Here is a 23,472-nt window from a genome sequence, read left to right on the forward strand (position 1 = left end):
AAAACTAATTAACACTGTATGTAGCTATATGCATGTAATCTCAAAACATTACTACATGGAGAAAAAATTACCAAGTAAGAAGTATGATATAATTAACATAAAAATTCACTCTATATTTTAACACAGGAAAAAAATCCTCTATATATATTATGTGTAAAAGTGTGGAAAAGATCTGGAAGAATGAATTCCAAATTCCTAACAGATTATAGAGTAATGGTCAAAGGGGTTTTATCTGTAATACTCTAATTTCTTAAAAAGAATATATGAATATATGAGTTGCACAATTTAGAAAATATTTTAAATGTACAAATTTCCTAACTGGAATATTGGTAATATCCTATGACTCTCTGGATAGATCCCAGGATATTTTGTCCAAGCTAGAAAGTACTGATGTACGCTGGACCAGCTCCATAAAAGGAGTTTGACAATAGATAAAAAGGTATTATCATGTAACAGAAATTAGATCATAATGATATCTTCTATATTTTAATTTTGGCTAAAGTATAATCAGAAAATTATAATAATTCTATAGTGGTATTCTATAGTGGTAAAAATGAGAAAGAAGGTTTTAAGAGTATTGTATCTCCTTTTTTTTTTTTTTTATTACCTAGCACTTCTAGTGAAAAGAAAGCAAATACATGGCATCAAAGTCAAGCTAAATGAAATTTAAAAGAGTACTATTTTGGGCTGTGCTGTTTAAAAAATATTAACTGTAATTTAATGAAAGCATACACGAGCAATTGTCAAAAGTCTGATTTTATATCCTAATTGAAAGAATAAAAAGTCTTCCAGAATAGAAGAAAATAAACAGTACCATTAAGACTTTATTTTTCTTGTTTAAATTATTTGTCCATTCTCCAGAGAATATTTAAACATTATGCCCACATGTTAAGAAATTTGAGTAAGAAGGGAAGTAATAAAGAGCTGGAAAACAATTGCATTCCTAAGTTTGATATAAATAATTTTAGCTTACCTCTCTATTATAATAATTTAAAAATCATATTCACAATAATTTTAAACTTTAAATATTTATAGATATAAGTCCATAAATTCTACCATTCAGTAGTAGTTCTTCCAAGTTATCAGGATTTCGAGCAAGCTGTAGGATCAAAGCAGAACCCCGAACCTTGTCAGGAATATCTTCATATAATAACTCAATGTACTCATCCATGTCATTTATGTTAGCAACTTCATCAATCTGAAACAAAGGAAGAGGAAGGAAGTACTCTAAAAGAACAGCAGGGCTCAAAAGAGTTGTCAAAGGAATATTTTGTGATCAATATATTGCTCTCGATAATGAGACAAGTTTTCAAAGGACTCATGGTAGCAATATTTTTGTACATAGTAGCAATCTTTTTGTACCGGGAGAGATTAGATCTTTGGGTGATGGAACTTCAATATGAAAATAGTCATAAACCATATGATAAAAACGGGATGTAAACAAACTCTAAAATTGGCCTATTTATATTAATAAAGTATCTTAAATGTAATGTGAAATAGTATCTACCATAATATATTAAACACTATTTTAAAACACACTGCAATTAGAATAGCTAATACTTTTCACAATTTATCAAAATAAATTGTCTAAAAAACATACCCAATAATTTTTTCCTTTATTAAATATTTATTTTCTATCTTTTTGGGGAACTTTAAGTTCAACCACTTCTAAAAATTCCACACTTGTCTAATGTAACTATAGGAACTACTGATGGTAAAAGCATTACCTTACAATCAGTTCTCTAATATATAAAAATACAGTCTTACCTCCATTCCTTCAAAAGGAGGTGGATCTTTAGGCTTGCTTGACTTCTCCTTTTTTTCTGTAAAAAGATTTTGTTTTAATGAGAAGAACCAGGATTTTGGATTTCTGGCTAATTTTTATTTTCAGCAGCTGAGTTTAATTCTAGCTAAGCTAGGGATCTTAAAATGAGTAATTTATGAGGTAATCTTTTTCCAATGTATAAAAAATGCTCATCTATAATACATTTGTTCTAATGAGGATATCCAGGAGAGTTTAATAAAATATATAAATAATCTCCAAGTTACGTTACGTCGCAATTTAGCTTCCTCATTGTTTAACAGTTAGGCATGTAAATACCTAGACTTGCCAACAAGAAGCAAAAAATCTATTTTTTCTTTTTTTTTCCTAATTCACATTTAAGGTGAGAATGAGAAAATCAAAAACTAATGAATTAGGTAATAAAAAGACTAAAATTTTAAAATTTTAAAAATCAGTTGCTGATTTTTTAAACAAAATTAGCTCCATAAATTAAAAGGCAAATGTTTAATATTTGTGCTAATTTAATCCTCACTTGCTCCCAAATGGATTAAAGAGACATTAATGGTGGTGAATATAACTCTGAGTCATTTGTTATGTTGAATTATTTGACTAACAGCAGAACTTCGTATTCTAAAAAGAAAATTAAAAAATGCTTCACTGATCTGATCTGGATCAAAAACATAAGCAATGACTGTACATTAAAATAAGTTCAAGTAATATCAAATTTTTGATTCTAAAATTAGCAAATGCTTTACATATGACAGGAATTAATCCTGATTGTTTTTGGAGGAAGGTAGCCATTCTAAACAAAGTTATGTTTTCTCAACAGCTAGATTTTTCCTCAAACAGATAACTTATTATGACAGTAGTTTTAATGAATAAAGAAAAAAAAGACTTATGGTAAAGAATCATATAATCAAAAACTACTATAATTTTATTTTAACCACCTTTAGGGCTAGGTTTCTGGCTTTGAAATAGTGAATATCAGGTAAAAAGAAAGAACATAGAATCATTTCTAAAAATAAATGTATATATGCTATAGCATAGCATTTCATATATGTCTCCAAACATTAGTATCTATATAAAGTAACAATGATTTGAATTTATGATAATATGAAAATTTCCTCATATTACTTTAATTTCTGGGGAAGGAGGTAAGAAGACTGATTTATCTTGAAAACTCAGTGAAAGGGTTCTCATTAAAGATATTATTTTATTTTATTACAAATGTCCTCAGAATTGTATTAAGGGCTTCCCTGGTGGCTCAGAGGTTAAAGCATCTCCCTGGAATGCGGGAGACCTGGGTTCCATCCCTGGGTCGGGAATATCCCCTGGAGAAGGAAATGGCAACCCACTCCAGTACTCTTGCCTGGAGAATCCCATGGAGGGAGGAGCCTGGTAGGCTACAATCCCTGGGGTTGCAAAGAGTCAGACACAACTGAGCGACTTCAGTACTTCAGCACAGTAGCATTAGGAAAGATTAATTTTAATTATATTGTACAACCTACAGTAGGAACAGACACATCTTAAAAGCACAGGATTTATTTTCTGATTTTCAACTTAACTTATTGAAGATATTATCTTTTATCATCCAGTAACACCATTACAGAAATAGTCTATCACAAAGTAGTTAAAAATTTTTGATAATATTTTACTTATAGCACTTATTATTAATAATTAATAGGTATACAACTAAGTAGTTGGAGTGCCAGCTATGCAGTTGGAAATAATCAAGTTCAAAATGCTTATTTTTGTTTTTAAATAAATTCACAGCTATTCAATTCATTCAACAAATACATACTGATCATATAATGTGTGCTATATACTGTATACAAGGCTAACTAATAAAAGTACATATTAGGCACAAGGCATTTTATTTGCTATGGATGGAGAGAAATGACTGCTTAATTTTTTTAAAAGTGCAAATAAATTTTCTCTTTCATTTTTTTCTACTTAATACAATCAAAACTGAAGTATAAGCTATGTCAAGGGTACCATATAATAGAACTTAGGAATGAAAAGAAAGATATATGTAAACTTGATAAGTGAAGTGAAGTGAAAGTTGCTCAGTTGTGTCCAACTCTTCGCGACTCCATGGACTGTCCATTAATAAATACTATGAAATGGAATAAGTAACCACTGATTAATCTGAGATAACTTTCCATTTAAATACCTGTACTTTTGTTTTGAGCTTGGACATTGGAAAATGTCTTCTATAAATAATCAATTACTTAGCTCTAAGTTTAATGAATTTATTCTTTTATGAGGCAATTAAAGATAGAAGAATAGTAACAATAGAGATGTTTGGCAATGAAAAGGTAAGTTTTCCTAAGAAAGATTCACAAAACATATGCATACCACAAGTATTTTAACACTTAAATACTTTAGTAATCCAAATTATCAATTAATTGTCAATAAGAAATATAGAAAATATAAATAAGTTGCTCGGGTGGAGAAAACAGGTTTCCAGGCCTCAATTCTCTCTTTTTATTATTCCAGAATCAATATGAAAGATATTTGCTTTTTTATTCCTTATTTTATCATATGTGCGCATGCACACACACACACTTGGTACAAAATAGATCATTTTGTAAGCCTGGAATACTAGTATGTTTGTTTATTCTTTCATTCACTTAGTCATAGCACTAACAACAACAACAAAAAAACCATCACCATTTAAATATCAAAAGTACAAACTACAGTCAAACAACTCTGGTTTTGTTTTTTTTTCATTTTTAAATTAATTAATTTATTTTAATTGGAGGCTAATTACTTACAATATTGAGGTGGTTTTTGCTATGGTTTTGCGTTAAAAATTTAGTTGTTCTTCTACTTACCTTTTCCTGACATTGAATCACGGCGGTTCTGGAGATAGTACAACAACTGTTCCACTTCATTTAGCTTTGAGGGATGAATGAGTTTACATTCCTCAACCACCTTCCGTGCCAGGGAAGTTATATCTGTGTTGGCATTGAGACTTTTAAGACGGATACTGCAGGCAAATCAGAATTTTCCAACTCAGTTATTATTAAAGTAAGTAACAATTTAAACAGTACTTCTTTTAAATAATTTATAAAATATTTAATGTACCTGACATAGTCTCTTTTAGTAACATGTAATAAAGTATAAGATATAGCTAGACTTAGAAAAAAATGCAAAACAATGATTTTCTTCAAATTGGACAAACGAGATAACAAAAGGAATGGTAAAGTCTATATCTGACTCATCTAGGGAGGATAGCATATCCAGAGACCAGTTATAAAACAGTCTTTCTGATGTCATATGCATATATTTATATCATATAAAGTTTTTAATTATTAGATATGAAAATCCACAGTGACAAAAATAAATCATTTTCTTGACCATATTCACAGTCATAGTTTTCAGTTAAGGACAGAATACAATATTAACATATTCAGATTTGATTATTCTGATGGAAATTATGCAGAAGGAAAAAAAAAGTAGGATGCATTTTAAGACTTATATGAGGAATGCTGAGGAACAAATGAATATAGTTATATTTGTCAGTACATTAAAAAAAAAACAAACAGGTTCTTCCTCCTTTTTAATTTAGTCCAGGAAATTCACTGCAAGATGAATAAGAAAAGGTTGTTCAAAATCTGGAAGCAATTGCCAATTTACATGGATTCATGACAACAAAGAAAGCTATAAGGACAAAAAATTAGGTTCAGGGTGAAGACTCAAACTGGTGGCAAGAGATTCTCGCAAGCAGATGCACTCATGCAAGGCTTAGATTCAAAAAGAGAGACAAAAGAAAGGAGCCACAGTGCTGAAATACTTCTTAGTGAAGATCGCTAGTGAAGATGGCTTAGTTAAAAGGCAGAGGAACTGGAGATCAAATTGCCAACATCCGCTGGATCATTGAAAAAGCGAGAGTTCCAGAGAAACATCTACTTCTGCTTTACTGACTATGCTAAAGCCTTTGACTGTTTCTGTGTGTGTGTGTGTGTGTGTGTGTGTGTGTGTGGAAAATTCTTCAAGAGATAGGAATACCAGACCACCTGACCTGCCTCCTGAGAAATCTGTATGCAGGTTAAGAAGCAACAGTTAGAACTGGACATGGAACAAGAGACTGGTTCCAAATTGGGAAAAGAGTATGTCAAAGCTGTATACTGTTACCCTGTTTATTTAACTTATATGCAGAGTACATCATGAGAAATGCTAGCCTGGATGAAGCACAAGCTGGAATTAATGTTGCCGGGAGAAATACCAATAACTTCAGCTATGCAGATAACACCACAGTTCAGTTCAGTTCAGTTGCTCAGTTGTGTCTGACTCTTTGCGATCTCATGGACTGCAGCATGCCAGGTTTCCCTGTCCATCACCAACTCCCAAAGTTTACTCAAACTCATGTCCATTGAGTCGGTGATGCCATCCAACCATTTCATTTTCTGTCATCCCCTTCTCTTCCTGCTTTCAATCTTTCCCAGCTTCAGGGTCTTTTCAAATGAGTCAGTTCTTTGCATCAGGTGGCCAAAGTATTGGAGTTTCAGCTTTAGCATCAGTCCTTCCAATGGATATTCAGGACTGATACCACACTCATGGCATAAAGAGAAGAAGAACTAAACAGCCTCTTGATGAAAGTGAAAGAGGAGAGTGAAAAAGTTGGTTTAAAACTCAACATTCAGAAAACTAAGATCATGGCATCTGGTTCCATCACTTCATGGGAAATAGATGGGGAAACAATGGAAACAGCGAGAGACTTTATTTTAGGGGGCTCCAAAATTACTACAGATGGTGACTGCAGCCATGAAATTTAAAAATGCTTGCTCCTTGGAAGAAAAGTTATTCCCAACCTAGACAGCATATTAAAAAGCAGAGACATTATTTTGCCAACAAAGGTCCATCTAGTCAAAGCTATGGTTTTCCCAGTAGTCATGTATATATGTGACAATTGGACTATAAAGAAAGCTGAGCACAGAATTGATGCTTTTTAACCGTGGTGTTGGAGAAGACTCTTGACAGTCCCTTGGACAGAAAGGAGATCAAACCAGTCCATCCTAAAGGAAATCAGTCCTGAATATTCATTGGAAAGACTGATGCTAAAGCTGAAACTCCAATACTTCGGCCACCTGATGTGAAAGAACTGACTCATTGGAAAAGACCCTGATGCTGGGAGAGATTGAAGACAGGAGGAGAAGGGGATGACAGAGGATGAGATGGTTGGATGACATCCTTGACTCAATGGACATGAGTTTGAGTAAACTCCGGGAGTTGGTGATGGACAGGGAAGCCTGGTGTGCTGCAGTCCATAGGGTCACAAAGAGGTGGACATGACTGAGCGAATGAACTGAAGATGGCTAAGTTTGGGAGAAACTGAAGGTATTAGAGGCAACAGGGACAGAGACCTTAGAAAAAGAGGCGACAGGGACAGAGACCTTAGAAAAATGTCCTGCACTCAGCATCTCTGAAGTCATTATTCAGATACAGGTGCTCTCCCCTGAAACAAGTCTAGTAAAGTGATTTGAATATTATTCCCAGTTATACAGTCATCCCCAAATCTGGTCCTCTCAGGATTTGATAAGCTACCGTACAGCTTTGAATACATTCCTTTTATGCTTGACTTTGCTGGAGAGGTTTCTATGGTCTGCAACAAGAATCCTAGCAGTACTCTGTCTCTCTATTTTAGTTTTTTCTATAATTTATTTGGTTTTTTAACTTCCTACCTTTTAAGTCTTTTAAACTACAGAATACTTTTGTATAATTTTAGCTGCACATCAGGAAGTAAAAATATAAAGAAGAATTCATCCTGAGAAAACCTCTCAAAAGACCTCTCCATGTTTAATTTTAACAAGGAACTGAGAAATCTTGAGTTTCCATAAATCTGATTGAGAACAGGCATGGTAGAAATTCTATAAATATAATTTTGGAAATTTTCTTGCTAGTCTTTTTCAGAAGAGTTTCAGATTTACAGAAAAATAGTGCAGAAAGTAGAGTCACCATATATGTCCCCACCACCCTCCCTCAATACAGTTTCTTCTATTATCACCATCTTGTGGTAACTTTGTCATAACTGATGAATCATTTTGACATACTATTAACTAAAGTGTACAGTTACATTAGGGTGCAGTCTGCAGTGTATAGTTCTGTGAGCTTGAACAAATGCCTAATTTCACACACACACAAAATAGTTTGAAATACCCTAAAAATGCCCTATGTTCCACATATTCTCCCCTTCCCCACGCCATAACCCCTAAGAACCTCTAATCTACTTTTACTTCAGTTTTGCCTTTTCTAGATGGTCATAGAGTTGGAATCATACAGTATATAACCTTTCCAGTCTGGCTTCTTTCACTTAGTAATATGCATTTAGGTTCCTCTATGTTTTTTCATTGCTTGATGGTTGATTTCCTTTCGTGCTGAATAATACTTGACTATATGGATGCAACGCAGTTTGCTTACTCTTTTGCCTACTGAAGGATATTTTGGTTGCTTCCAACTGTTGACAGTTATAAAGCTGCTATTAAGATTCACGTGCAGGTTTTCGTGTGGACATAAATTTTCAACTCATTTTGGGTTAATATCTAAGAGCAAAACTGTTGGATCATATGGTAAGTGTATGTTTAGCTTAGAAACTGCCAAAATGCCTTCCAAAGTAGCTGTTACATTTTATATTTTCATTAGCAATGAGTGAGTTTCTGTTGTTCTACATCCTCACCAGCATCTAGTGCTACTAGTGTTTTAGACTTTGAACATTTAATAGGTCTGTAAGTAGTATTTTGATTTAATAAAGCAGACCTTTTAAAATCAATTTTAGATTTTCTACTATATATATAAACAATCTAATTCATCATCATCTTTCCAAGTAATAGAAAGACTCTGTTCTTTTAGTGTGTACATTTTTGTCCTAAATCCTTCCCTTACTAAAAGAGACAAATATATATATATGACTAAGATTTAATGTCAAATATATATGACTAGCTATACGTTTACTGATTATTTCTTTAATCAAAAAAATAATCTTCATAGGCATCCCATGCCTATTAAGAACACAAAAAACTCATAAAAAATGTGCATGTTATTTTCAGATCATAACCATAGGTTTCTCAGAAATATTCAGAAACCTGGGATTCTGTTCAAGGTGGGCTTATATATTCCTTTATCCAATAAGGGAGAATGAAATACATCTTTTGGAGCTGAGTCATAGCACTGACTGCCACTGCATTAAATGAAATTTAATGATTTAATTTCACATCTATCTCAAACTATGAGTTTCTCCCTCAAAACCCTCACCCTAGCCATCGTCATTGATAAATCCTCTTGAACTATTAACAAATCATATTCTCCTTCTGGTCTCACAATAATACTCCTCTCCAAATCTTGAGTGACCAAGGATGACTATCACAAAGTTGGGTAACAGAGGTTTTTCCTCCCTTACTGATGTTTAAATCCACTTACTCTAGTGAGTCTATAGTAACTCTTTCCAGGTGGCTGACTCTTTAGTGAATATATCCCTTGTCTTGAGCACCTGCAGATTTTCAAACAATAACTACAATTCTCACTTATTTTCATTTCAAATAACAACCACCAGTTCTCACTGGTTGAATAAGGCTACTACTACACTACTAAGAAACTAAAAAAATTTCACTTACGAAATGTGGATGCATGAGGTTCTAAAGGCAAAGACCCCTAATCTGCTAGCTTTTCTTTGGAAATCAAATGAATAAAAATATCAAGAGATTTCATATTTTTTCAATATGCATAAAATTTAGGCAGCAATCACAAACACACAAATGGAAGACAGTGTGACAGAATACAAAAAACTGAGCATGTGAGTTAAAATCTACAGCATTAAGTATGTGTGTATACATGTGTGTATCTCTTCAATCTAGTGGATTATCGCAGGACTTGTTTATGTTTAAAGAACTATCTATGAAATGTAGTGTCCTTCTAACCCAAATAAGAAGACAGACTAGAGATCTTAAGACAGTTGGTAGCTTCTCTTTTCAGGTTGCTGTGCAATAAAGTTTCTTAACTGAAGCACAATTAAAGTTTGGGGCCAAATAGTTTTTTCTTAGCAGGTGGCTATTTTGTGCATAGTAGGATGCTTAGCAGCACCTCAGCCTCTATCCACTAGATAACAATAGCACCTTCCAGTATGACAACCAAAATGTTCCCTGAGGAAAAAAATTCTAACCAGTTGAGAACCACTGCTATGCATTTAAGCTGTGGTGCTTCTCAGTGAGCTAAATAACATCATATGCACTCCTAGTATCCTGACTATACTTAACTACATTATAACTACACTATATAATATAACTATATAATATAACTATATAATATATATAGTTATAATATATTATACTGTAATATATTATAGTATATATTATAATATATTATAGTTATATATTATAATATATATATAATATATATATAGTTATATATAACTATATAATATAACTACATTATATTCTACACTATGTACTGAATCGAATATACCAAAACATACCAACTTTTTAATATTTTTCTGCAGGGAAGAAAGTTGGGAAACAATATTAGGTGATCTCAGACCCTTTCTACTTCTACAAAACTATGGCAAGAGTGCAAGATCATTGCCAGCACAACTGAAGACAAATGAAAAAGGCCAGTTCCCAAGGGACTCCTGAAAGTACTACAAAAGCAGAAAGGAAAGTGTGTAGAATACTGGGAGATCTAAGGTCAATTCACTGAGTCAGAAAACACTTGTCCTACTATTAACATCTTTCAGATGGCTGGATTTTTAAGGGATGAATTCAAGGTACATGTCCCATTTGTGAATTCTAGAAGTCATATACCTTTCTGTAATTTCAGGGAAGAAAGAATCAGCTAAAATACAAACTTGCTAAATTAGGCTAAAATGTCTAACATAAACATATCTCTTATCATTGATTTCACAAGTCATATTCTACTATATGCATTTATAAAATGGGATTAATAAGAACAGGCATTTTTCATTAGGTTCCAATTAAGTTCATAAACATGATTTTCTCTGGAATATACTCTATATTTATAGTTTAATATAGTCTCTGCTTCACTAAGATAATGTAGGTTGAGAGGAATGCCAGAGTCATTCATTATCTATCCAAATTCAAATAACATCAGATTTCTACAAACTTTGTATAAGGTTTACCACTTTCAAATATGCACAAATGAAGAAAACTTACATTTTTTGGCATTCCTTTCGTTCTCCCAACATGGGATCCCCCATTTCTCCAAGAATGGTAGCTTCCACTTCATATTGAACAATAAGTGCTTTTTCTGATGGATGTACATCGATATTTCCTCCTTTAACTTTCCTATAAAAGAAAAACAGGATAGCTAATTAAAAGCTCACAAAACATCCAGGTGTTTATCTAGCTCCTAGTTCCAAAAGCATGTGTGTTACATTAACACATGCATTTAAATCAGATTTACTCTTGAATTGGGCCAAGAAATAATCCTTTTTCTCCAATTTTATAAACTCTTATGTTATACATATAATTCTTGGTCTTGCAGAAAGTACCTTTATGAAGAGCTCTGAAAAAAAAATGCATTTATCCAAAGAATCATGCATAATAGCCAGTGAGTAAAAAAAAAAATTAAAATGGTTGTGGAGAGAATAACCTCAATTGAAAGTCAGCAATTTAAAACCAAAGGCAGCTGCCCCAAAATTTATATTAAAAAAAAATTAACCTGCTCAATAGTTAACCCATTAACTGTATCACAGAAGGACATGAAGAAATTATCCAAATTGCAAAATAATACTGTTATCAATTAACATAATTATATAAATTGAATTAGTACCTAAATCACGTACAAATTGTATAACAAAAGAGAATTTACAGGTTATATTCTATAGTCATGTGTCCAAAATTATAGTGACATTAGCAAGCTATAATCTCTGTGTTGTACATTACATCCTTGTCCCTTATTGTAAGTTGTTTGTATCTACTAATTCCCTTCACCTATTTTGGCTCTCCTCTTACACTTCTCCCCTCTGGTGACCTCTAGTTTATCTGTATCTCAGTGTCTGTTTTTATGCTGTTATACTTGTTCATTTGTTTTATTTTATATTCTACATATAAGTGAAAACACAGAGTATTTGTCTTTCTCTGCCTGACTTATTTCACTAATCATAATATCTTCCAGGTCCATCCGTGTTGTCACAAATGTAATCACTACTTGCTATTGGTCACTTTAGCAGCAGATAAAACAAGTTTTATTAAAAGAGACTGAAGAGACTGCAATGGAAGCAAGTAAAATTTCTCACTGTAATCAGAGCTGGTTATCTGCACAGTGGGATCTTTTAACCTAATGGGAAGGAAGAGAAATATGATAACATCTTAAATTCCAAAAATCAGAAACTCAAAACTTTTTCTTCAGTAGGAATAACTGACTTATTATGCATATTTTAATGTAATTTTAAAATAACTTTTTACTTCAGTTCAGCAACCCCAGTACTGAATTTACATAGAAGGGGGTAACTGAATCCAATTGAAGAGAATCATAAGGATAAAATATAACTGCAGATCCTAGGAGCAACCTCATACTAACACTTTCAAAGTGGGTCTTCCACATATTAACAACTGACAGAATTTCAGAATTCTTTATTACAACAAGGCTACCGAGGTAAGCCTTAAAAGGTAAGGCTAGAGAGCTTTACCCTCTTAAGAGGAACTTAAGAGCCTCTTGATAAAGGTGAAAGAAGAGAGTAAAAAAAGCTGGCTTAAAACTCAACTTTCAAAAAACTAAGATCATGGCATTCAGTCCCATCACTTCATGGTAAAAAGATGCGGAAACAATGGACACAGTGACAGACTTTATTTTCTTGGGCTCCAAAATCAATGCAGATGATGACTGCAGCCATATAATTAAAAGACACTTGCCCCTTGGAAGAAAAGCTATGACAAACCTAGACAGTGTATTAAAAAGCAGAGACATCACTTTGGTTCTGTAATCTATATTAGAACAACAATTAACAGTCAAGTGTAGAGACAGAAATCAAATATACAGAAGCTAAACTCTAGGTATGTCAGCAACTAAACTAACTGACAGAAAGATATCCAGATATAAAAAATAAAAGCAGAAACTAGGGATGCCAGTAAAAAACAGAGAATTAGAAAAATATGGATGTGTATATATATATATAATACACACACACAGATATATACATACACGTTAAAGAGAATGGTACAGCTTCTAAAAGGTAAGATAAATGCATGTAAATTCAAGCTAGCAGTCAAAAGCTAGAGGAACCACAGGAATTCAAGACAGTAAGCAAGTACAGCTAAAAAACAAATGTTAATATAGCACTAAAGAAACTATCTTCACTATAAAGAGAAACAGTTATTCCCTTCCTGATGAGATGGAGACCAACCCCAGTACCGAACTTAAACAGGAGGTGGTAACTGTATTCAGGAGAAGAGAATCATAGGATAAAACATAATTGCAGATCCTAAGAGCAACCTCATAATACGCTTTCAACGTGGGTCTTCTACATATTAACAACTGACAGAAAAGCATAATGGTTATCCTTTGGTTTGATATTTTGCCTTTCCCAAGGAAATGAAATAGTTTAAAGAACTTCACTATTCCTTTTCAGTTTGGGGGGTTTCTTTTGTACACGTATTTTAAAGAAACTAATTTTATTTATTTATTTACCACTAGTACAATTTGTTTACTGTAGAGAAAAACAGAACACATAAATTAGCAAAAAGAAAAAATAAACCAAAAAACCCTGGAGAAACCAATTGTTACGATTTCAGCACACATACATCCAGACATTTTCCTATCTATACATATATAACCAGAGAATGTTAGCTCTAGAATTTCCTTAAAGAAAAGGCTTACGGTAGCAATTTGGTGGGCTGAAACTATATTTTAATAGCAACTGACATAAGAGTGATACAAGTACTAATTGTTTATATCAGTATGAGGGCTGACGGAGATTATAGGTAGAATAAACTTCTTTCCTGTTCCCCTTTGCACTACCACTGAATATATAAAATACACATATTACAAACTAAGTTCATGCTATAAACATTGTGTGTATTAAAAATACAGTAACAATTTACCACAGGACTTCCCTAGTGGCGGAGTGGTTAAGAATCTGCCTCCCCATGCAGGGCACACACGTTAGATCCCTGATCTGATAGATTCCACACGCTCTGGAGTAACTAAGCAAGCCTGTGTGCCACAACTACTGAAACTTGCACACTCTAGAGCCCATGAGCCACAACTACTGAAGCCCATGTGCCCTAGAGCCAGCAACTCGCAATTACTAAGCCCACATGCTTCAACTAACGAAGTCCGAGTGCCTAGAACCTGTGCTCCACCAACAAGAGAAGCCACTGGACTGAGAAGCCCATATACCACAACTAGAGGATAGTCCTCGCTCACCTCAACTCGAGAAAGCCTGCACGTAGCAATAAAGACCCAGTGCAGCCATAAGTAAATTAAAAAAAAAACCTTGTCTTTAATACTTCATATTCTCAAATTCCAGAGACTCCTATTTGTTGAACACCTTGATTCTTTATTTCTAACTTACACTGCACAAAATTTACAGGATTCCCTCACAAACCGCAGCAGTACATTTGGCTGATTTACAAAATAGTTTTTCTAAAGGTTCAAAACATTTTATAATTCAGTCGCTCTGTATTTATGTACAATATAAACATTTTTCAATTGATAACCACAGTTTCAAATTCTATTTTGGTTAGTAAAATATTCCAGCTTGTTTGGGCACAATCATGAATTATGTCTATAAATAATTTGCTTTTACCATAGCAATGTGCCACATCAAAATATATACTTGTATTATCACCACAAAATGAATAATTTTATCTTAAAAGCAAACTTCCTAACTGAATTTAACATGTCATTCATAATGATGACAGATATTTAACAATCAAGAGAATGAACTTCCAATTACTTGGAATTCATCAATCAGGTGAGAAATAATTTAGCCCATTATTGGAATTACCTGATTTACTATTTGTAGCACCTTAAGAAGCTCTACACAGTCAGCAAAAAAAAAAAAAAAAAAAGACCAGGAGCTGACTATGGCTCAGATCATGAACTTATTGCCAAATTCAGACTTAAATTGCAGAAGGTAGGGAAAAGCACTAGACCATTCATTTAGGTATGACCTAAATCAAATCCCTTACAATTATACAGTGGAAGTGACAAATAGATTCAAGGGATTAGATCTTACAGACAGAGTGCTTGAAGAACTATGAATGAAGGTTCGTGACATTGTACAGGAGGCAGTGATTAAGATCATCCCGAAGGAAAAGAAATGCAAAAAGGCAAAATGGTTGTCTGAGGAGGCCTTACAAATAGCTGAGAAAAGAAGAGAAACTAAAGGCAAAGGAGAAAAACCAAAGATACACCCATCTGAAGGCAGAGTTCCAAAGAATAGCAAGGAGAGAAAAGAAAGCCTTTCTCGGTGATCAATGCAAAGAAATAGAGGAAAACAATAGAATGGGAAAGATCAGAGATCTTTTCAAGAAAATTAGAGATACCAAGGGAACATGTCATGCAAAGATGGGCACAATAAAGTACATAAACAGTACAGAAGCAGAGGATATTAAGAAGAGGTGGCAAGAATGCACAGAACTATACAAAAAAGAACTTCATGACACAGATAATCACGATGGTGTGATCTCTCACCTAGAGCCAGACATGCTGGAATGGAACATCAAGTGGGCCTTAGGAAGCATCACCATGAAAAAAGCTAGTGGAGGTGATGGAATTCCAGTTGAGTGTTTCAAATCCTAAAAGATGATGCTGTGAAAGTGCTGCATGCAATATGCCAGCAAATTTGGAAAACTCAGCAGTGGCTACAGGACTGGAAAAGGTCAGTTTTCATTCCAATCCCAAAGAAAGGCAATGCCAAAGAATGTTCAACCTACCACACAACTGTACTCATTGCACACGCTAGCAAAGTAATGCTCAAAATTCTCCAAGCCAGGCTTCAGAGTACATGAACTGTGAACTTCCAGATGTTCAGACTGGACTTAGAAAAGACAGAGGAACCAGAGATCAAATTCCCAACATCCGTTGAATCATCAAAAAAGCAACAGAGTTCCAGAAAAACATTTACTTCTGCTTTATTGACTACACCAAAGCCTTTGACTGTGTGGATCACAACAAAATATACGAAATTCTTCAAGAAATGGGAATACCAGACCATCTTACCTGCCATCTGAGAAGTCCATATGCAGGTCAAGAAGCAACAGTTAGAACTGGACATGAAACAATTGGTTCCAAATAGGGAAAGGAGTATGTCAGGCTGTATATTGTCACCCTGCTAATTAACTTCTATGCAGAGTATATCATGCAAAATGCTGGGCTGGATGAAGCACAAGCTGGAATCAAGATTGCCAGGAGAAATATCAATAACTTCAGATACGCAGACGACACCACCCTTATGGCAGAAAGTGAAGAACTAAAGAGCCTCTTGATGAAAGTGAAAAAGGAGAGTGAAAAAGTTGGCTTAAAACCCAACATTCAAAAAACTAAGATCATTAAAAAAAAAAACAACCTAAAATCATGGCACTATTCATGGTACACTTCATGGTAAATAGATGGGGAAACGATGTAACAGTGAGAGATTTTCCTTTTTTGGGCTCCAAAATCACTGCAGATGGTAACTGCAGCCATGAAATTATAAGATGCTTGCTCCTTGGAAGAAAAGTTATTCCCAGCCTAGACAGCATATTAAAAAGCAGAGACATTACTTTGTCAACAAAGGTCCATCTAGTCAAAGCTATGGTTTTTCCAGTAGTCATATATGGATGTTGCTGCTGCTGCTGCTAAGTTGCTTCAGTCGTGTCCGACTCTGTGCGACCCCATAGACAGCAGCCCACTAGGCTCCTCTGTCCCTGGGATTCTCCAGGCAAGAATACTGGAGTGGGTTGCCATTTCCTTCTCCAATATGGATGTTACAGTTGGACTATAAAGAAAGCTGCTCATCAAAGAATTGATGCTTTTGAACCGTGGTACTGAAGAAGACTCTTGAGATTCCCTTGGACAGCAAGGAGATCAAACCAGTCCATCCTAAAGGAAATCAGTCCTGAATATTTATTGGAAGGACTGATGCTGAAGCTGAAACTCCAATACTTTGGCCACCTGATGTGAAGAACTGACTTTGGAAAAGACGATGATGCTGGGAAAGACTGAAGGCAGGAGAAGAAAGGGACGACAGAGGATGAGATGGTTGGATGGCATCACTGACTTGATGGACATGAGTTTGAGCAAGCTCTGGGAGTTGGTGATGGACAGGGAAGCCTGGTGTGCTTCAGTCCATGAGGATGCAAAGGGTCGGACATGACTGAGTGACTGAACTGAACTGATGACACTGATACTAAACTGATGACTTTTTAACTGTTTTGCAAATTTCTTCTATTAATGGAGGATTTTCACTTTTTTTTTTTTTGTACAAGAGAATTAAAACCAATGTGGTAATATACTGACTTAGAAAAAGTTGTGCTTTGTAAATCTCAATATGAAGTCAGGCTTCACAGACTGATATGAGACTGATATGAGACATCTTTCTTCACATATGATAACTGTCACCTTCAGGCAGTATTCTTAATTACTGACTTCTAAAGTACATCCTGATGTTTCCAGATTTCATATGGATGATGATATCATTATGATCCCTAAAACAGACAACAAACACTAACACTGTACTCCATATTCATGATTAATTTTCTACAGAAACAAAAGTTTAGCCCTTAATTTTTCGACAAACACATATTTGTTTTTGAAAAATTACTCCTGTCAAAAGGATTTACTGCATGTTTGTGTTCAAGACCGTGATGCAGGGGGACTTCCAGGGTGATTCAGTGGTTAAGATTCCATGCTTCAAATTCAGGGGGCCCAGGTTTGATCCCTGGTCAGGGAACTAGGGGCTTTCCTGGTGGCTCAGCAGTAAAGCATCTACCTGTAATGCAGGAGACATGGGTTCAATCCCTAGGTAGGGAAGATACGCTGGAGAAGGGAATGGCAACCCACTCCAGCATTGTTGCCTGGGAAATCTCATGGACAGAGGAGCCTGGTGGGCGACAGATCATGGGTCCAAAAAGTCAAACACAACTTGGCAACTAAACCACCACCTCAGGGAACTAGATCCCACATGTTGCAACCAGGAGCCCGCATGCCGTGACTTAAAAAAAAAAGTCCCTATGCCACAACTAAGACTCAGCACAGCCAAATTTAAAAAAGAAAGAAAGGAAAAAAGAAAAAGATCATGCTTATTTCTTTAAACAAATAAACAAAGTGTGATGTAGCAGGCTCTTGAACTCACCTCCTCCCACAGAGTCTATACCATCTATGAAACAATTTCCTCTGAAAAAACATCCCTAAACTAGTTGAGCAACGTCTACACAGTGAGCAAACAAGAAAACTCACACCGAAGCAAATAAGACAGACTGAGAGACAGTCTTGCCCTAAACCCACCTCTGGTATGGAGACCCACAATCGGGCAAAAAGTCACAAACCTGAGCTTTTTACCTGAGGAGCAAAGGATTTGAACTCAGCATCTGGCACCCTAACTTTTAAGGCCTATACCTGAGACACCACTCCCAAGATATCTAGCTTCCATGAGACCCAAAGGCCATGGCAAAGGACTGAAACAGTTCTTAAAGGTCTTGTGTGTGCAGACTCACTCAGCCTAGAGCCCAGGGCACAAGCACCTGACTGAAAAGTGCCCAGACTTTCTGTTAAAAAGGGTTATGTGCTCATCTTAAAGGATTAGCCTGAGGGGCTGGCATCTAATTTAATGTATGAGTCTACTGAAATAATCAGGATGGAGGTCAGTAGGTATCATCTTTATGCTCTCCAGATCATCAGTATCTACCCTCCCCAGCCAAGAAAAGGAGCTTGTACCCCTGTCTGGTGCTCCAGTTATTCAGACTGCTGCCCAGGGACACCTCTAGATCACCTGACTCTGATGCCCAAAGGGCTTACATTCCCAGGTATACAGGAGCATAGCAGAGAAAGAATTCTTAACTGGTTACCACTCCCAAGGCACAGCAGAGAGGCAACGGACTGAGGAAACCAATGTTTCCATGAAAGAGACCCCTTAGCTTATCTCCACAGTCGTGGATTTAGGGGGCAAGAGTTGTAATTAAACACACACCTAAGGCTGACTGTCATCCTCTTTAGAGACCTGGGAGGGCAGATGCTATCTTTGAGCCTTCACTCTGTCCCACCCCAGAGCACTAGTATCTCTTGAAGGGGAGTTTGTACACATATCTGGAGTGTTTTTGTGGCTGCCGCCCAGGTGATCATAATGTTCATGAGTTCAAAGGGACAATAGTGAAAGGAATAAGAAAAACAACACAAAAAATTAACTGGCTATTATCCCAGGACTCAGCTCAGAGAGAGCACTCAAAATAAAGTAGAGCACTCAAAATAAAGTAGGCTACTTGTATAATCACAAAGGTTTGAAAGGCAACCAAGAGTGAGGCAGGGCTGAATGAAAAAGTTCGTTTCCTAAACAAGGCTGCTCCTTCCAGAATGAGAGAGGCGGCTTTTATCTAATGCATAGAAACCAAAACAGAGTCAAGGAAAGTGAAGAAACAGAGGAATGTGTTCTAAGAAAGAATAAGATCAAACTTCAGAAAAAGACCATAATGAAACAGAAATAAGTGATTTATATGGTAGTAAAAAGTAATCACAAAAATGCTTGCCAAGCTCAGAGGAAGAATGGATGAACGAAGTGTGAATTTCAACAGAGACAGAAAATATTAAAGTACCAAATGGAAGTTACAGAGTTGAAGAATACAATAATAGAACTTAAATATACAACAGAGGCATTCAACAGTAGACTTGATGAAACAGAGGAAAGGATTAGTGAACTCAAAGACAGGGCAATACAACACACCCAGAGAAGCAAAAAGAATGAAAAAAGAGTGAAGATAACTAAGTTAACATCAAGCAGAGCAATATTTCCAATATATGAGTCCCGGAAAGAGAAGAGAAAGGGGAAGAACACTTATTTGAAGAAATAATGGCTGAAAGCTCCACTAATCTGAAGAAAACAGACAATCAGATTCAGGAAGCCCAGAGAGTTTCAAATAAGATGAATCCAAAGGGAGCCACAACAAGGCATATTAAAAATGTCAAAAGTCAAAGTGTCAAAAGTTAAAGACAAGGAGAGAATCTTAAATTCAATAGAACAACTTGTGGCATACAAGGGAACCCCCGTAAGACTATCAGCAGATATTCAACAGAAATTCTGTAGGTCAGAAGTAGCAGAATATAATCAAAATGGTGAAAGGAAAAAATTGCCAGCCAATTTTTACTCTATACAGCCGGGTTATGTAGGCTGGCTTCACACACACACACACACACATGCACACACACACACACACACGCACATCTAAAAACACAATACTGAACGTAAAACTTCAGTAACATAATACTGAACAACCAATGTATCAAAGAAGAAATCAGTGCCTTTAGACAAATAAAAGTGGAAATAAAACATAAAACTTAATGCTGCAAAAGCAGTTCTAGGAGGTTAAGTTCATAGAGATAAATGCCTACATCAAGAATAAAAAAAAAAAAAAAAACAGCTTTTCTGGTGGTCTAGTGGTTAAGAATCCACTTGCCAATGCAGAGTACATGGGTTTCACCCCTGATCCGGGAAGATCTCACATGCTATGAAGCAACTAAGCCTATGCGTCACAACTACTAAACCAACACTCTACAGCCTGTGATTCACAACTACTGAGCCCATGTGCTGCAACTACTGAAGCCTGCACCCTCAGGTGCAGGCACTGCAGCCCAGGCACTGCAACAAGAGAAGCCACGGCAATCAGAAGCTTACACTACGATGAAGAGTAGAGTGGTCCCACTCACCACAGCTAGAGAAAACCTGCACATAGCAATGAAGACCCAGCACATCCAGAAATAAATAAATCTTAAAAAAAAATCTCAAATAAATAACATAACTTTACACCTTAAGTTACTGGAAAAAATTATAACAAACAAAACCCAGAGTTAGTAAAAGAAAGGAAATAACAAAGATCAAAGGGGAAATAAATGAAATAGACACTATAAGGACAATAGAAAAGATCAATGAAACTCAGAGCTGGTTCTTTGGAAAGGTAAACAAAATTGATAAACCTTTAGCTGGGCTAACAAGGAAAAAGACAGAGGTGTACAAATACCTTGGCGATCTTAAGCGTTCATTGTCAGAGCACTGCAATAAAGGAAGTATCATTATAAAGCATTAAGTATCATTAAAGAACAAGTCATGTACATTTGTTCCCCAGTGCACATAAATGCTATGTTTACACTATGCTGTGATATAAGTGTGCAATAACACTCTGCTTAAAAATCAATGTACTCATCTTAATTTTTGGGCTGGTGCATGGGGATGACCCAGAGAGATGTTATGGGGAGGGAGGTGGGAGGGGGTTCATGTTTGGGAACGCATGTAAGAATTAAAGATTAAAAAAAAAACAAAATAAAATAAAATAATTAAAAAATAAAAATAAAATATGTATTTCTAAAAAATGCTAACCATCTGTACCTTCAGCAAGATATAATCTTTTGCAATAGTAATATCAATGATAACTGATCACAGATCACCATAACATATATAACAATGATGGAAAAATTTGAAATATTGGGAGAAGTACCAAATATGGCACAGAGACAGTTCAGTTCAATTCAGTCGCTCAGTTGTGTCCAACTCTTTGCAACCCCATGAATCACAGCACACCAGGCCTCCCTGTCCATCACCAACTCCCGGAGTTCATTCAGACTTGCATCCATCGAGTCAGTGATGCCATCCAGCTATCTCATCCTCTGTCGTCCCCTTCCCCTCCTGCCCCCAATCCCTCCCAGCATCAAAGTCTTTTCCAATGAGTCAGCACTTCACATGAGGTGGCCAAAGTACTGGAGTTTCAGCTTTAGCATCATTCCTTCCAAAGAAATCCCAGGGTTGATCTCCTTCAGAATGGACTGGTTGGATCTCCTTGCAGTCCAAGGGACTCTCAAGAGTCTTCTCCAACACCACAGTTCAAAAGCATCAATTCTTTGGTGCTCAGCCTTCTTCACAGTCCAACTCTCATATCCATACATGACCACTGGAAAAACCATAGCCTTGACTAGACAGACTTTAGTCGGCAAAGTAATGTCTCTGCTTTTTAATATGCTATCTAGGTTGGTCATAACTTTTCTTCCAAGGAGTAAGCGTCTTTTAATTTCATGGCTGCAATCACCATCTGCAGTGATTTTGCAGCCCAAAAAAATAGTCTGACACTGTTTCCACTGTTTCTTCATCTATTTCCCAAGTGAACAAATGATATTGGAACAATGGTACTGACAGACTTCCTTGGCTCAGGGTTGCCACAACATTAATTTATAAAAATGCAATATCTGCAAAGTGTAATAGAGCAAACTACAATCAAATAAAGTAGGTCCATAAATAAAACCAGAAATAAAAGAGGAGACATTATAATTAATACCACAGAAATATAAAAGATCTCAAGAACTACTATTAACAATTATATTCCAACATATTAGAGAACATAGAAGATAAATTCCTAGAAACATACACTACTCCCCCCCAAGACTGAATCATGAAGAAATAGAAAGTCAGAACAGACTGATTACTAATAAGATTAAATCAGTAGCAAAAAAACTCCCAACAAACAAAAGACCAGGATCAGATGGCTTCATGGGTGAATTTTACCAATGTTTAAAGTATCAACACCAATCTTTTTCAAACTCTTCTCCAAAACCGAAAAGGAAAGAACATTTCCAAACTCATTTCATGAGGCCAGCATTACCATGATACCAAAACCAGACAAAGATGCTACAAGGAGAAAAATAACCTGATGAACACAGATGCAAAACCCTCAAGAAAATACCAGCAGACCAAATTCAACAATACATTAAAACAATTATCAAATGAAATTTATTCCAGGGATGTAAGGATGGCTCAACAAAACACAAATCAATCAATGTAACATACCCAAACAAAATTAAGAATAAAAGTCATAAACATCTCAATAAATATGGAAAAAAATTTGACAAAATTCAATATACATTTATGATAAAAACTGTCAATAAAGTGGTTATAGAGGGACAAATCTCAACACAATATAGGCCGTATATGACAACCCCATGGCCAACATTATATTGAGTGAAAAATTGAAAGCTTTTCCTGAAAGATCAAGAACAAGTCAAGGATGCCAATTCTTGCTACTTCTATTTAAATAGTATTCGAAGTGCTAGCCAAAATGATTGAACAAGAAAAAGAAGTGAAAAGTATCCAAATCAGAAAGGAAAAAGTAATGCCATCACTATTTGCACATGACATGATACTACATAGAAAACTCTAGACTCCACAAAAAAAACTGTTAAGAACTAGTAAAATTAAGTAAAGTTGCAAGATATAAAATCAACATATGTAAATTAGTTCCCTTTCCTTACACTAATATGAACTACCAGAAAGAGAAATGAAGAAAACACTCTCATTTACAAATGCATCAAAAAGAATAAAATATCTAAGAAATAAATTTAACCAAGGAGATGAAAGACCTGTATATTGAAAACTGTAAGACAACAATGAAAAAAATTGAAGAAGATACAAATAAAGGGAAATATATTCCATGCTTATGAATTAGAAGAATTAAAATTGTTAAAATGTCCATATTACCCAAAGCAATCTAAAAATTAAAATG

At 35.3% G+C, this 23,472-nt stretch overlaps 1 protein-coding gene across 1 annotated transcript in view; it reads right to left on the bottom strand.

Annotated features, from left to right (window-relative positions):
* The window catches only part of KIFAP3 (kinesin associated protein 3), a 148,026-nt gene that overhangs the window by 116,806 nt on the left and 7,748 nt on the right, over positions 1-23,472 (bottom strand). Inside the window, exons 2-5 of the mRNA XM_069545614.1 lie at positions 10,948-11,079; positions 4,621-4,775; positions 1,768-1,823; positions 1,057-1,198 (exon numbers count right to left, since the gene is read on the bottom strand). Of these exons, the coding sequence (XP_069401715.1) occupies positions 1,057-1,198; positions 1,768-1,823; positions 4,621-4,775; positions 10,948-11,079 (485 nt within the window). The remainder of the gene's footprint in view (positions 1-1,056; positions 1,199-1,767; positions 1,824-4,620; positions 4,776-10,947; positions 11,080-23,472) is intronic.

The sequence above is a fragment of the Ovis canadensis genome, chromosome 12 (genome assembly GCF_042477335.2).
Source record: "Ovis canadensis isolate MfBH-ARS-UI-01 breed Bighorn chromosome 12, ARS-UI_OviCan_v2, whole genome shotgun sequence".
Taxonomy (NCBI): Eukaryota; Metazoa; Chordata; class Mammalia; order Artiodactyla; family Bovidae; genus Ovis; species Ovis canadensis.